Source organism: Misgurnus anguillicaudatus, chromosome 21 (genome assembly GCF_027580225.2).
Source record: "Misgurnus anguillicaudatus chromosome 21, ASM2758022v2, whole genome shotgun sequence".
NCBI classification, from domain to species: domain Eukaryota; kingdom Metazoa; phylum Chordata; class Actinopteri; order Cypriniformes; family Cobitidae; genus Misgurnus; species Misgurnus anguillicaudatus.
The window spans coordinates 62,202,432-62,217,950 of NC_073357.2; the positions used below are offsets into that span (position 1 = coordinate 62,202,432).

Here is a 15,519-nt window from a genome sequence, read left to right on the forward strand (position 1 = left end):
CACAACATGCACAACCTTGAGGCGGATGGGCTGAACAGCAGAAGACCCCACCGGGTACCACTCCTCCACTACAAATAAAAAAAGAGGCTACAGTTTGCATAAGCCCCCCAAAATTGGACAGTTGATGACTGGAAAAATGTTGCCTGGTCTGATGAGTCTCAATTTCTGTTGGGACATTAAGATGGTAGAGTCAGAATTTGGCATAAACAGAATGAGAACATGGATCCATCATGCCTTGTTACCACTGTGCAGGCTGGTGGTGGTGGTGTAATGGTGTGGGGGGTGTTTTCCTGGCACACTTTAGGCCCCTTAGTACCAATTGGGCATCGTTTAAATGCCACGGCCTACCTGAGCATTGTTTCTGACCATGTCTATCCCTTTATGACCACCATGTACTCATCCCCTGATGGCTACTTCCAGCAAGATAATGCACCATGTCACAAAGCTCGAATCATTTCAAATTGGTTTCTTGAACATGACAATGAGTTCACTGTACTAAAATAGCCCCCACAGTCACCAGATCTCAACCCAATAGAGCATTTTTGTGATGTGGTGGAATGGGAGCTTCGTGCCCTGGATGTGCATCCCACAAATCTCCATCAACTGCAAGATGCTATCCTATCAATATGAGCCAACATTTCTAAAGAATGCTTTCAGCACCTTGTTGAATTAATGCCACGTAGAACTAAAGCAGTTCTGAAGGCAAAAGGGGGTCAAAGACAGTATTAGTATGGTGTTCCTAATAATCCTTTAGGTGAGTGTATATGACAATTACAATCTGACTTTCATAATAAGCTCATTAAATTAAAACAAAACATAAATAATATAACAATATTCAAACACAATAATACTTAAATATAAGACAAAATACAATGTCCACAACATAGTTTTAATTTATTTTGAATATTTTGATGAGTTTAGTGTTATTCTTTAATGTGGAAGAAAATATAAATAATGAGCAAGAGCTCTAAAAACAACTGAACAGTGTTGTGTATATTCAATGCATGAATACAATATAAGATGCTATTTTTCCTCATAAAATTGTATATTAGTAATACAAATTGTTAATACTAAGAATGAGATTGTAGAATATAAAGGGGATGTTTCCTGGACAGGGTTTAGGTTTAGGCCTTGTCATTATTATCCTTAAAAAGTTTTTACAAACAAATCTTACAAAAAACACAACATGTGTGCATCTTAAGACAATTTCACTGATATACGACAAGGTGTTTCTAAATTAAAGCAGCTCAAACATGGATCTTATTCTGGGATTAGGATAAGACCTGTCTGGCAAACCGGCCCTTAGACATTTCTGGACAGGGTTTAGATAAATCCAGGACTAGGCCTTAGTTATATTAGGACTTTAACTTAAAAAAAAAAAAACAATACTGGTGTGCTTCTTAAGAAAAAAAACAAATGCACTTATATATATATTTTATGTCCATGGAAGTTGTTTTTAAATGAAGGAAGCTCAAACATGCATTTTATTCTGGTATTATAAGATACACCCTGTCCGGGAAACCACCCGTATGACAATAAATATGATAGATGACAGATATTGTGTTATATTAGACATGACTTTATGACCAAAAAAAAACTACATTCCATTAGAACATTAAATGGAAATGCTAGAAATGAAACACTGAGAAGGATTAATAAAATTGAGTAAAGTTTAATTCAAATAAAGTTGAATAAAATCAATAGATGTTTTTGCATGTTTCATATGGTGAGCATTTGATATTTTGTTTACCCTGATTGTTCACACAATAAATCCTCCTAGTATCTTATAATATGTCAAAGTGGCAAATATTAATGGATCATTTTACCCTCCCTTGTGTATTACATTAAATGTGTATATATGTATTGCGAAAGTGACCTTTACTTAAACGTTATTTAAACCCTGTCACCTTAATTTGAACATGTCACAGAAGGACATCAGTCATCACAATGTGTGTTTATATTACGACATTGACTTCAGCATCCTGAATTAGGTTTTATTCTAAAGATGATATTAAGCTCCATCTGTTTACTTTGTACTTATGAAATAATACCTATAGTCCACATGCGATCAAATATGACGGAAACCGTGACGAAACGTGAGACCGGAGCTCCTGCTTTTAACAAACACGGTTTACAAAGGTTCACGTCTTTACAAAATATACACGAGCCTGAAAGGGTTTTTTAATAAAAGTCTGAAGTTCAATCTGAAAGCATTTTGTATTTTTGATTAAACTTAACAACACTCTTAAAAGTTAAGAGTGTTGTTAAGTTTTAGGTTGATACCACAAAAAACTTTTTTTCAATTTCTTTCTCAGCTTTTATAGTCCTTTAGGTGAAACAGAGGAACTTTTATTAATCATTTTGTCACATAAGAATTGTTTTCTATATGAAAATAACACTTTACAGAAGAGAGAAAGATGTTGATTGTTTTGATCAGGATGCAGATCCTGGAACAGCTTATGACAAACCCTACTGGACTTAAGCTGTAAATGCTATTACAGGGAAATGCTTGTCTTTCTTTAGACAAAACTCCAGTAAAAAGTTTAGTAAAGGAGCGTTTTCAACCCTGAGTCACTGTTGTGGATTAATGTATTATTGTAGTTTCTGTTTAGCTCTGAGATCAATATTTATACATCATTACTTGATTATAGAGTCAAAGGACCCAACCCCACAAAAACTCTTGCTCAATCACTTTGTTCACTCGCTCACATTACCGAATAGACACGCCAAAAGACCTTATCTTAAACAACTTAAAGCACTAGTTCAAGTCTTTATTTGATTTATTTCCATTGATGTATTTATTGCACGCATTATTCTCACACAAACAAGGCTTAAAGTCCCAGAAATGAGTTCAGATATACATTCGTTTTCATTGTGTTCTTCTGTATCACATAATTTCTATTATAATACATAAATAAAAAAAAATCATCATATCCCATCATAGCAATAAATACTAATAAATATAGTGAATGTGATGTTTATGTGATCCAGCACATTAACCATAACATGCTTACAGTATATAGAGGAACTATATGGAAATCTGTTAGAAAATATTAAATTGCATATTTAGTTTTTTTTATGTTTGTTTTCTAAAATGCACTGAATTTATTATTGAATTTCATCAATCGATCAGTCAGATTATGCCGTCATTAAAGATAAACAGAGTTTTGGCCCCACCTTCATCTGACTCTTAAGTCTCTATAAAACACTTCGTAAAGAACTGAATGTTTCTCATTGATCCTGTGGAGAACCTGCACGCTCCACAAACCATCATGGGTTTGTTAAAGACCATATCTAGTACAGTGCTCCTGTGGATCACACTGTCTATTGAACTTACAACACAGATAAGTAAGCTGAACTTTTAACAAACCATTAAGAATTGCATTTTATTCTTGTACACTGTAGAAATGATAGATTTTACATTCATGTTGCTTGTACACTGTAAAAAAATTCTGTAGAAATTATAGATTTTACATTTATGTTTTTTTCTGGCAACAGTTTGTTAGTCTTTATCTTTTACAGTAAGTTACTGGCAACCCGCTGCATAATTACAGCAAATTTTTGCATATAATACGTGTTTATAGCTGGAATTATTATTATTTAGGAGGAAATCAATTTAAATCATGAAGATACTAGATAATTTTCTTTCAAATTGGGTTCGGTTTAGGTAATGGACATTTATAAAGAAAATGTTAGCTAAATGAATACATTGAAATGTCAATCTGCTTCGTTGATCACCATTAACATTTTATGTTACAAAGTCTATGAACAATGTATTTAAGGTAAATTCATATCTAAAAATAATAAAAAAATAATAATAATTATAGTAAAATAATCCAAATGCTTTAACTACCCAAATGTCTAAATGACAGTATTACTGGCAGCTGTTTGTCAGTAACTTAGATTGAAATTGATGTTATTTACTGTTAACAGTTTGTTCAAAGTTAAATGAATATTAAACATTAAAAAGTTTTTATCTTTACAGAATAAAACTATAAAATAACAGCCTCATGCAAAGCATTCTGGGAACCTTGTTAATGTTTAATGTTAACTTTGAACAAACTTTTGCCAGTAAATAACATAAATTGGAGTTTACAGTAAGTTACAGGAAAACATCTGTATAAATCCAGCATTATTTTTACAATGAAGTTACTTTAATAGTTTTGAATTCAGTGATACTTTGCTTTTCTGTAAATTCTTCAAAATTATTGAATGTTTCTGGGCATTTTCCAGCGTTTTTCACGACACTCAACATCAATCCAGTGACCACAGCACAACTGATTTCAGGTAAATATCCATCAATCATTTAAATGTGACGCTTTCGGCAATATTATGACATTAACGTGTACTTATTTTTATTTCCTCAGGACTGAGTTCACAACACAATGAGCTGGTTTGTAGCACGTGGGGTAACTATCATTACAAGACTTTTGATGGAGATTACTTCCAACTCCCGACCACCTGTAACTACATACTGACCTCCAGCTGTCAGAATAGTTATGAAGATTTTAATATTCAACTGAGACATCAGGTGCTCAACAATGAACCCACCATCAGCAGAATCATCATGAAACTGGAGGGAACCGTAGTTCAGCTGAACAAAGACTCCGTCAGTGTTGATGGTCAAACGTAAGTCTTTTATTACATCTAGACTGGAAAATTCAGTCATTAAATGTATGATTTGTTGGTTTGCTACTATTTTACATCAGGGTTAACATTAGTGATCTACATTACTTAACAATCAACATATAGCATTTATTAATCTTAGTTCATGTTATCTTCAACCTTTACTATTACAAAATTAAATCAAATATTGGATGAATGCAACCTTATAGTAAAGTGTTTCTGTGAACAGATTTTTTATGTTATATTTGTGTGATTTGGGATATAGACACCCTGCTGATGAACATCTTTAACCCTTAAGTGGCGCTGTCCCGTGAGCGGGACACCTAAATATTTTCCATATAAATTTTATGTATATCACAACAAACTATATATTGTTGGAAAGGTCTAAGCCTCTAGAATAGATATTTCAACAGTGTTTTATAAAATAAATTATGTAGGGAGAGTAATTGATTAATTTATAGAGAGAGTGTGCCTCAAAACATTTATATCCTGATAAATGTCACTGTCCCGCCAGCTGGACACCTACGTTTACTTCAGTGTTTTGCATGTGACTTCTTATCCAATCATGACAAACTATATATCATTTGAAAGCTCTAAGAGTGTAGATTTCATTTATTATCTCCATTTTGGTAAAGGAATGACATAGTGAGAGCCATTTTCTAAAATGCCACGGGTATACAGGTGGGCCCACGTTGTTGTTTTATATTTGTAACACTAATACCCTGTTCCAAACCTTAACAATCATGACAAACTATATATCACTGGAAAGCTCTCAAATGTAGTTTTCATATTTCAAGGTCATCTGATGATAGAAATAATGTAGTGACAGTTTTTTTTTTCGTAGGAATGCACATTAATTATTATATGTTCATAAAATTATATCCTATTATACATCTTCAAAAATGTTGACAAACAATATATTGTTGAAAAGCTCTAAGAATGTAGTTTCCATATTTCAAAACCTTTTAGCAGTAATAATAATGCACTGACAGTAATTTAATAATTTGTGACAAGAGTATGCTGCAAACCGTGGACATCTAGTGGCCGTTGTTGGTAAAACCACTAAAAGTATGACACAAACCTCATTTTTTGTGATTTTAACTTGAAATTTGGATCAGAACTACTTGAGACTTATGGCTTCATGTTTGCATTATTACTTTTGTGAAACATTTACATTTTTATAATTTTATTTATAAAACTCATATGTTATGGAATTATTTTTATTTATGAAAATAAATGTAAACTGCTATAACAATTTCTTTATTTAATATTTTTACCTCCTTCTGTGAAAACCCCCAAAGTGTCTTCTTTAACAACAAGACCAAGATTAGGCTTCTAGACCAAAAAATGCCAGATTTATATTAATTTGAAGATGTATATCACCCCCCCCCCCCCCGCTCAAAGGGTATTTGCACCACCTAAGGGGTTAAAGAATCTAAACTGATTTAGTTTGCTGGTCTGGTGTCCAAATCTCTTCATAAACCAGAACACCAGACTGGAAGACTAACTTAGACCGGTTTAAAACATCTAACACTTTTGGTTTCTTTGTGTAGAGTGACGCTGCCATTCAGCACCTCTGGAATTACAATAGAGAAGTGGACGCATTACATTATGGTGAAAGCTGTTTTTGGATTGGTAGCCATGTGGAATGAAGACGATGCTTTTATGGTAAGCAAACCTCTTAATAACACAAACATCAGGAAATAAACATCACGCCCTTCAGTACTCCATCACTAATGCATTCATATATTTTGGGTTTTCAGGTCCAGTTAGATGAGAAATACAAAAACCAAACATGTGGACTCTGTGGTGACTTTAATGGAATCCAGCTTTACAATGAATTCATCAGTAATGGTATATTAACAGTACTCTCTCTCTCTCTTTCTCTCTCTCTTTCTCTCTCTCTCTCTCTCACTCTCTCTCTCTCTCTCTCTCTCTCTCTCGTTCTACTTGTAAACATGACTTTGTATACTGCAATTATTGTTAGCTCATTAGCCAAACGTTAAGTGTTTGTCATATGTAAGTTGCTTTGGATAGAAGTTTCGGCTGAATAAATAAATGTAAATGTTACTTAACTCTATTATAAACAAAAGTGAAATCATTCCAGTTTGTTAAACGCACACACGCACCTGTTGTTCCAGGAGCTCAACTGCCTGCTTCTAGCTATGGAAACCTCTGGAAGTTAGATGATCCCACAGAAGTCTGCGAGGAAGATAATATGTCTCTTGTAGAAAACTGTGGAGATGAGGTAAGAAATAAACAGAAAGCACAAAAGATGTTTAGCATCTGGGTGATACACTGGAAAAAGTTAAAAGTTGGATCAACTAGTCACATTTTTTAGGTGTTAACTTTTTACATTTTACAATGTAGATAAATTCATTAAAGAAAATTCAGTTCAAGCTTTGATGTCATCTGTATACTGCTGTACTAACAATTCAATTGAAATGTATTTATATAGCAGTATTTACACTGTTGCATTGTTTCAAAGCAGGTTTAAGTGGACAAATCATATTGATGCATTATATAATGTTTTTTGACAGATTATTTGTGGCTTTCTGATGTAATATCTTGTGTAAATATGCTTTCTCTACAGGCCTTTTGTCGTTTTGTCTTCACCAGTCCAGTGTTCAGTGAATGCAGGGATTTGGTGGCCATTGATTCTTTTGTTGACGTCTGTATGAAGGATTTGTGTCATTGCAACACTTCGGATAACTTCTGCCTGTGCAGAACTATCGCTGAATACTCCAGACAGTGTGTACACGCAGGTGGCAAACCTTCAGAATGGAGATCAGAAAATTTTTGCGGTGAGTATAGTGAAGTACAGTAGAGGACAGATGTGGCCTTTAAAAATGCGCATCTCAGAGAGAAGAATGCCGCGAGCACTTCCGAAATTCTGCGGGATTTGGTGTGAGACGCAGGAAATACTAAACCTGAAGATGGCCTAACTCTGGTGTCATGTAGTAGAGGCTTACTTTAACTCTTTTCCCTCCATTGAGGAGTTATCTCATCAATGAAGAGAAAACGCTTCCCTGCCAATGACGAGTTTTTATGGCAATCTGTATTTCCGCTATGACCCACTAGGTGGCACTCTTACCCAACTTATCATCGCTCTGAATTTGATCTCAGACAAAAGTCCTTCACAAAAATTTAATTATATCAGCTTTTTGCTTAAAATTTTGTTTTTGTTTTTTATTTTCTGGTAACTTTTGTGAAAATCATGAAAAATGCTGGCACTGGCTGGCAACTTAAAAAAACGCTGGCGGGTAAAAGTTTATTGCATAAAACTATACAATAACAGCCTCATGCAAAGCATTCTGTGAACCAGAAATCATCATCAACCTTTTTCTGTTTTTTTTTTTGCTTCAGATTTTGTTTTTCAGAATGTTTTGCTTGATGCTGTTTTTTAGTTTTACTCTGTAAAATGTTAATTTAACAAAATGTTGCCAGTAAATAACATAAATTTAAATTTACGGTAAGTTACCGGCAACCCAGCTGCAATAACACAGTAATTTCTACATATTTTTTTTACAGTGCAATACAAGGCTTTCCTTGCCAATAATGTTTGGATAACACTCCCACATATCTTTTGATTTTAAAATAATTGTACTATTCCCTCTACCTAACATTGCCGGTCGTAAGTATAAGGGGCTTTCCTTATTATTATTGTTTGGATAATACTCTTACGTCTCCTTCAGTTAAAAATAATGCCTAGGGCCTACCAACATCAGTCGACGTGATGTTTGTAATGACTTATCGCAAAAAAATAGGTTTTAGTCGCACATCCTCAGTTAATGGAAACTCAGTCATTTTGCAATCGTTTTTTAATAACTCGAGCAAAACTGTAATGGAAACGCATATAATCGTTTATATTTGGTAATATTCTGTTCTGTTTAGTTAGTTATTTTTGTATTGTTTTGATTGTGTTGAGGCACTCAATGCAGTTTTAAACTGTGATGATTGGTGGCTCTGAACGTCCTTTGCTTTGTATGTTTAGCACAATCATGCCCAGACGGCTTGATCTATCAGGAGTGTGGAAATCCCTGTACGGACACCTGCTCGAATCCTGAGAGAGGACAACTGTGTGAACAGCACTGCATTGATGGATGCTTCTGTCCTCCAGGTACAGCAAACCTCCAGAATGTGTCATCGCTTCAGCCCATCCCCTAAACTGTAAAACTTTATGTCTGTGTTTGATCTGTTTAAGGCACTGTTTTTGATGATATAAATCAATCCGGCTGTATACCCCTCAACGAATGCCCCTGTGTGCTCGGAGGTAAACCATTTGCCTCTGGAGAGAATTACACGAGCAACTGCAGAGAATGGTAATCTTGACATCATATTAAAGATGTTTTGATATGAAAAGCTGAAGTCATTACAGTGTTTAAATGGCATGCGTGATTATTTTTCTTATAGCACGTGTGCAGAGGGTCAGTGGGACTGTAGGCAGAAGGATTGTCCTCATTATTGTTCTGTGGAGGGTGGATCTCATATTACAACTTATGATGGAAAAGCATACACTTTTCACGGAGACTGTACTTATGTCCTATCCCAGGTATGTCAACCAGACGCTTCTCATAGCTGACACGTAGCTATTATTTCTATTATTTATGTTTTATCTTCTGTAAATGATTGCAAGATAATTATTTGTAGTTGTTTAAATACATTCGAGTTTGTCAGCTGTTATCTCTTTGGTTTAACAGCAATGCACAGGCACAGATTTTACAGTTCAAGGTGACCTGGTGAAGTGTGGTGTGACAGAAACCGAGAGCTGTTTGAAGGCTGTAACTTTAGCGCTGTCAGATGGGATGACTGTGAGTTCTCATACTGTTAACTCATACTGTATAACTTCATCTCACATCACTGTAACATTTACAAACTTAATCACTGGTCATTACTTTAAAAACTTTCTTTTGTTTATGCAGCTGATCAAAGTGGATTCAAGTGGAAATTTTGAGGTCAACCGAGTAATCACTCAGATGCCTTTATTTACAGGTAGACAAATCGATGAGCCATAAAAAAAGTTTTGAAAGCAAGAACACAAATGTGGCTAAATATGCATATTATTATTACAGCCGAATGTACTTGAGAACTTCTAGATTTGAAAAGATTTTGGAAATCTTCATATTAATATACACCGACTGTACATTTTACATCGATGTCGATTGTGTTTTCAGCTGACGTGAGCGTTTTCAAGCCCTCATCGTTCTACATCGTCATTCAGGCTCATTTCATCGGGCTTCGCCTGGAGATCCAGTTGGTACCATTAATGCAACTCTACATCACAACCAATTCAACATATCAAGGAGAAACATGTGGTATTTATTTTACTTTTTATCCACTTATGAAATATTTAGAATGAAACCAGCATAAAAATAAAGAAGTGTTTCATGCTTCTTATCTTTATTTCTTGACATGATTTCATTTACTTGTACTTGTAGTCCGATTCACAAATAAATCGCTTCACAGGTCTTTGTGGCAATTTCAACAACATCGAGGCTGATGACTTTACAACCATCGGTGGATTGAGAGAAGGAACGGCCGTGGACTTTGCCAATACCTGGAAAACACGAGCAAGCTGTCCGGACGTTAAAAGGACATTTGAGAATCCTTGCAGTCTGAGCATTGAAAATGGTGTGAATTTATTTGCGTCGTTTGACTAGGATGCTGTTTCACAAAACATCTATTTACTTTGCTGTACTTTTACAAGTTCTTTAAGATTATATTGCTGCATTCGATGTTTATGTTACCAAACCCTGGGATATATCAGTAAGATGTGCTGATGTTTTGACAGAGAAATATGCCCAGCATTGGTGTTCACTACTGTCAGACACTTCTGGGGTTTTTGCTCCGTGTCATTCTGAAATCAGCCCTGATGTTTACCAAGCAGTAAGTGGAAGAGTTTCTCATCTCTTTAATATATATATTTTTATTATTATAGTTTTTTTATTATTAAATCTTCTCATATCTTGTAGAACTGTATATATGACAGCTGTAACTGTGAAAGGACTGAAGACTGCATGTGTTCGGCGCTGTCATCATATGTACACGCATGTGCCGCCAGAGGGATTTTTCTAGACGGCTGGAGAGATGTCGCCTGTCGTGAGTTTATTTCTTCTCTGAAAAGCAGCAGTTTTATTACCTCAACAATTTAATTAGAAGAGTGACTCGTTGTGTAAGGAGCTCAATGGTCTTTAAAAAGTATTAAGGCAAAAAACAATATACAAAATTACATATAACTAACTTTACTTTTCTGAGCTATTTTCACCCCTGTGTAAACAACTAAAGGTGTCAATGTGATTCAAAGTGGATGCTTAAAGCCTCAGTGATTGTATACATTTGTAGTATACATTTGAACTAAATTGTATATTTAATCGTAAATATATTTTAACTACATCTGAACGTTATCTGTTTCTCTCTTTAGAAAAGTACACACTTTCTTGTCCAATCAGCACCGTTTACTCTCATCATATGACCAGCTGTGACCGCACTTGTCGATCTCTCGGCCAAGCAGACAGCACTTGTGCTATTGATTTTGTACCGGTAGATGGCTGCGGCTGCGCAGTCGGCACATACATGAATGAGAACGGAGATTGTGTTGCATCCGTCAACTGTTCGTGCTACGATTCAGGCAAAGTAATAGCTCCTGGAGATGTCATCTCTAAAGATGGACGATCATGGTAAACTGATGAAGTAGTCACATTTCTTTTAAATAAAATATCTGTTACAAAAGTTCCCTGTAACCTAGAAACATTTGGGATTACATTTGTTATAGTGAATATTATCTGCTTGTATGAGTTTGCACAAGGTCACTTTATATTAAATATCTTATACGAGTCAATGTTTAACCTGACTACATGAAGGTCACAAACTAATGTTTACATTTCAGTGTTTGTGAAGAAGGAAAACTGATCTGCTCTGGAGGATCAACTGGGGAAGGTGTGTGTTTGTGTTTTGCTATATATGGTTTCAAATCCTGTGTCCTCGTAATACGAAAACATAATTTCTTCAAATAAAAAATGGCTAAAGTGTCCCGTGAGGGTTAGGTATTAGGTTAGGGATAGGGGAGGGGGATTGAATATCATACAGTATATACTTTTTGTGCATTTGTGCTTGGGGGCACCTATCACCAAACAAGGGTACTGCAGTACTTCGAGATTAGCGAGAGAGTGCGGCTTCATGGTTTTTAAATATAGTTTAAATGATTTAAAGCTATTTTATCCTTAAGCTACCTATTAAAGTATTAAGAGTAGACAAATAAAATATGAATTCTTATATTTCTATTTTATTAATAGCTCTATTAATAACACAATTGGCTCTGGTCTGGGGGGGCATGTACAAACTCTGCCTATGCAAATTTCTACACTTGAATCTTCCAGTACAGTAGATCATGTTTTTGTTGTTCTTTCTTCCAGAATGCGTAGCACCTATGACGTTTTTCAACTGCTCCAGCGCGAGCTCAGGTTCGATGGGATCAGAGTGTCAGAAGAGCTGTAACACATTATACATGGCCTGTGTGAGTCTCCACTGCTTTACACACTTACGGACCCAATGGATGTCGATATTGGTTTTTAGTTATTGCTTTATATGTTCCTTTTGGTTGAATTTTCTTCATGTCTATATGAGCTGTTATGTTTCCTTTTAAACACACACTCACATCAACTTCATTAAGCAGTTTTCCTCAGAGGAATCACTACATTCATGTTTGAAGGGGGTTAGGAGACAGAAATGAAATACAGACTCTGATGGTTTGTTGAACATGTAGTGTTACATGTAATAATTTCAGATCAGTACAGAGTGTGTATCTGGGTGCGTGTGTCCATCTGGACTGGTGTCGGATGGCAATGGTGACTGTATATCTGAAGATCTGTGTCCTTGCATTCACAATGGAGTTGCCTACCAACCTGGGGAAACCATTACAGCTGACTGTAACACATGGTACGTCTGACTGCGTGGGATTTAAAATTCTTTTACACTGTGTATAATGTTCATTCATAATATACTTGAATTATTTTTATAGCACTTGTAGTGAAAGAAAATGGCAGTGCACCACAAACCAGTGCAGTGGGACATGCAGCGTTTACGGAGACGGCCATTATCGAACATTTGATGAGAAAAGATTTATCTTTAGTGGGAGCAGCGAATACAGCCTCGTTCAGGTATTAAACTTGTTCTTCGGTTTGGCATGTAGAGTAACAGATCAATATTCTTTTTGAAGATATTTGGCCGAAACACCAAGGTGGTAATGCTAAATTGCTCATAAATGAGGAAAACACAAATGAACTGGTGTCTTTATCCCATGTCCAGGATTACTGCAACAACAATAACATCAATGGCTCATTTAGAGTTGTCACTGAAAACATTCCCTGCGGGACCACAGGAACCACCTGCTCCAAAGCCATCAAGCTTTTTCTCGGAGTAAGTCGACATGCCATTGGTGTTTATTAGAGCGTTTAATTAATTAAGAATAAGCACTGATTATATCCATTATATTTCAGAGAAACGAGCTTAGATTGACAGATGGGACCTATCAAGTTGTCCAGAGAGATGCAGGAGAGGAGATTCCCTACCAGATCCGCAGCATGGGACTTTACTTGGTGATCGAAGGAGATAATGGCCTGATGCTTGTATGGGACAGAAAAACAACTATACACATCAAACTGACTCCAGAGTTTAGTGTAAGTCAACGACATATCTGAGAACATCTTTGACAACTGATACATGCCAAATGTAAGATGAATATTATGCCGTGTAGTAGGAGAGGTTTATTTCTATCGACAGGGACGCGTGTGCGGTTTGTGTGGAAACTATGACGGGAGCGCAAACAATGACTTCACTACTCGCAGTCAAGTGGTTGCTGTTGATGCACTGGATTTTGGAAACAGTTGGAAGGTTTCTGGTGGTCCAGATGCAACCCTCATTCCGGATCCATGTAACCATAATCCCTACAGAGAGGCTTGGGCACAAAGACAGTGCAGTATCATCACTAGTGATGTCTTCTTAAGCTGCCATTCCCAGGTGCTTATAAACTCCCATTTATGAAGTATAGTTTTGAATTAATTTGATTGTTCCTTAATTCAGATAGATTTTTGTTATAACACAGCTTGTTTCCATTTAAAGCAATAGGACTTTATATATTTATCTTTCTTTAAAGGTGGATCCGTCTCCTTTCTACAATGCTTGTGTGCGAGACTCGTGCGCTTGTGATAACGGTGGAGATTATGAATGTTTCTGTACGACTGTAGCAGCTTATGCACAAGCCTGTAATGAAGCCGGAGCCTGTGTTGTCTGGAGATCTCCAAAAATATGCCGTGAGTGATCCGTATACTGTTTCATTGTAATAAGATGTTGTGTAAAGCAATGATTTAAAACTCAAACTTTTTATTTTAAAGCATTGTTCTGTGATTATTACAACCCTCCCGGTGAATGCGAGTGGCACTATAAACCTTGCGGAGCTCCTTGTATGGAGACCTGCAGAAACCCATCGGCAGTATGTTCGAGTCAAATGCCAGCACTTGAAGGTGAGACCTCATTTACAGTTATGCAATGCTCTTTCAAATTAAGTATTCATGTGATGTTTAGTGTTTTTATAATGCGCGAGTTTACATTAATTTGCATCTTTGCATTGACTTTGTATGTAAGCTTCTTGCGTAAAATGTTGAATTCGCGTTTGGTGTTTATTCCCCTATAAGACATTATTAAGCAGTCTCAACTGAAAATAACTTGCTCTGACCAGTATTGTCTTTTCCTAAAAGATGCCTGAACATCTTTGATTTAACTAAGGCTTAATCCTGGCTTTAGTTAAGACTTGTCTGTGAAAGTAGGCCATGATTTTTCATTCCCAGAAGATGGGATTGATTGTTAATTGATTTTCTCTTTTTTCTAGGTTGCTACCCTAAATGTCCACCGGAGCAGCCTGTGTTTGATGAGGACAACATGAAATGTGTCATGCAGGAAGATTGTGGCTGCTATGACGGATTGGTACATTATCAGACTGGCGACCAGGTGCCGACCGAAGTGAACTGTCAGTCATGGTATGTCTATATTGATATGCTTTTATTAATGTTTCCATGTTTTATAACGATCATGAATATTTGGGTTTTTGTCAGTACATGCTAATACATTTCCTATCATTTTTGTTTCCTATATCAATGTTTCAAAATACATTTAAGACGTTCCTGTTTATTCTTTCTCTTCCCAATGCAGTTATTGTTCATCACCCAGCATTATATGTGTCTTTGATGTAAATGGTGAGATTCTGTCGATTTCTAGTTTCATTATAATGACAAATGCTAAATAAGAAGTCATCTTGCTTAGACGCATTTTTATTTCACAGCATGTACATGCAGATACAATGATGTAGAGTACAACTATAATGACATCATTTATCACACAACGGATGGCCTGGGAAGTTGTATCACTGCTGTATGTTCAATCAATGGAACTATAGAGAGGACCTTCATGCCTTGTGAAACCACTGCTGTTCCAACAACGTCATCCCCCCCAACCACTGCACAGACAACAACACCAATTCCAACAACTGTTTTTGTCTTCAGCACACCAGGTGATTTTTCTGGGATATTTTAATATTGTTACTCAAAGATGAATAACATGACAACTTTTCTTTTGACTTTTAAATAAAAACATTATCAAAAGTCGGATACTAAACATGTATTTAACATATTTAAAATGATAAATGCACATTTTAATGTTATTTTACTGCATTACTTGTCTATTCTATGCCTAAATTAAATATTTGATTTGATTACCACAGAATATACTTCATCTGTAACTGGGGAAGAAACAAGCACAACACAAGGTGTCTTTTCCACAACCAGCCCACCAGATATAGTGGTGACATCAACTGAAAGTTCCACAATGATGCAAAGTGCAAGC

General features: G+C 35.8%; 2 protein-coding genes across 2 annotated transcripts; both read left to right on the forward strand.

Moving 5' to 3' along the window:
- The first annotated feature begins 3,224 nt into the window (after positions 1 to 3,224).
- Positions 3,225 to 7,260, forward strand: LOC141352841 (mucin-2-like). The gene is made up of 7 exons (XM_073858854.1): positions 3,225 to 3,348; positions 4,234 to 4,287; positions 4,368 to 4,629; positions 6,180 to 6,294; positions 6,390 to 6,480; positions 6,768 to 6,874; positions 7,246 to 7,260. Exons 1-7 carry the CDS (start codon positions 3,225 to 3,227, stop codon positions 7,258 to 7,260), a joined length of 768 nt encoding a protein of 255 aa, XP_073714955.1.
- Positions 7,236 to 15,003, forward strand: LOC129439014 (mucin-2). Its single transcript, XM_073859594.1, has 22 exons — positions 7,236 to 7,430; positions 8,621 to 8,746; positions 8,831 to 8,948; positions 9,040 to 9,178; positions 9,327 to 9,437; positions 9,549 to 9,618; positions 9,801 to 9,941; positions 10,093 to 10,257; positions 10,418 to 10,512; positions 10,599 to 10,725; positions 11,048 to 11,303; positions 11,513 to 11,562; positions 12,039 to 12,139; positions 12,410 to 12,561; positions 12,644 to 12,782; positions 12,931 to 13,041; positions 13,122 to 13,301; positions 13,405 to 13,641; positions 13,778 to 13,934; positions 14,016 to 14,144; positions 14,510 to 14,657; positions 14,830 to 15,003. Exons 1-22 carry the CDS (start codon positions 7,304 to 7,306, stop codon positions 14,921 to 14,923), a joined length of 2,973 nt encoding a protein of 990 aa, XP_073715695.1. The 5' UTR covers positions 7,236 to 7,303; the 3' UTR covers positions 14,924 to 15,003.
- The last annotated feature ends 516 nt before the right edge of the window (positions 15,004 to 15,519 follow it).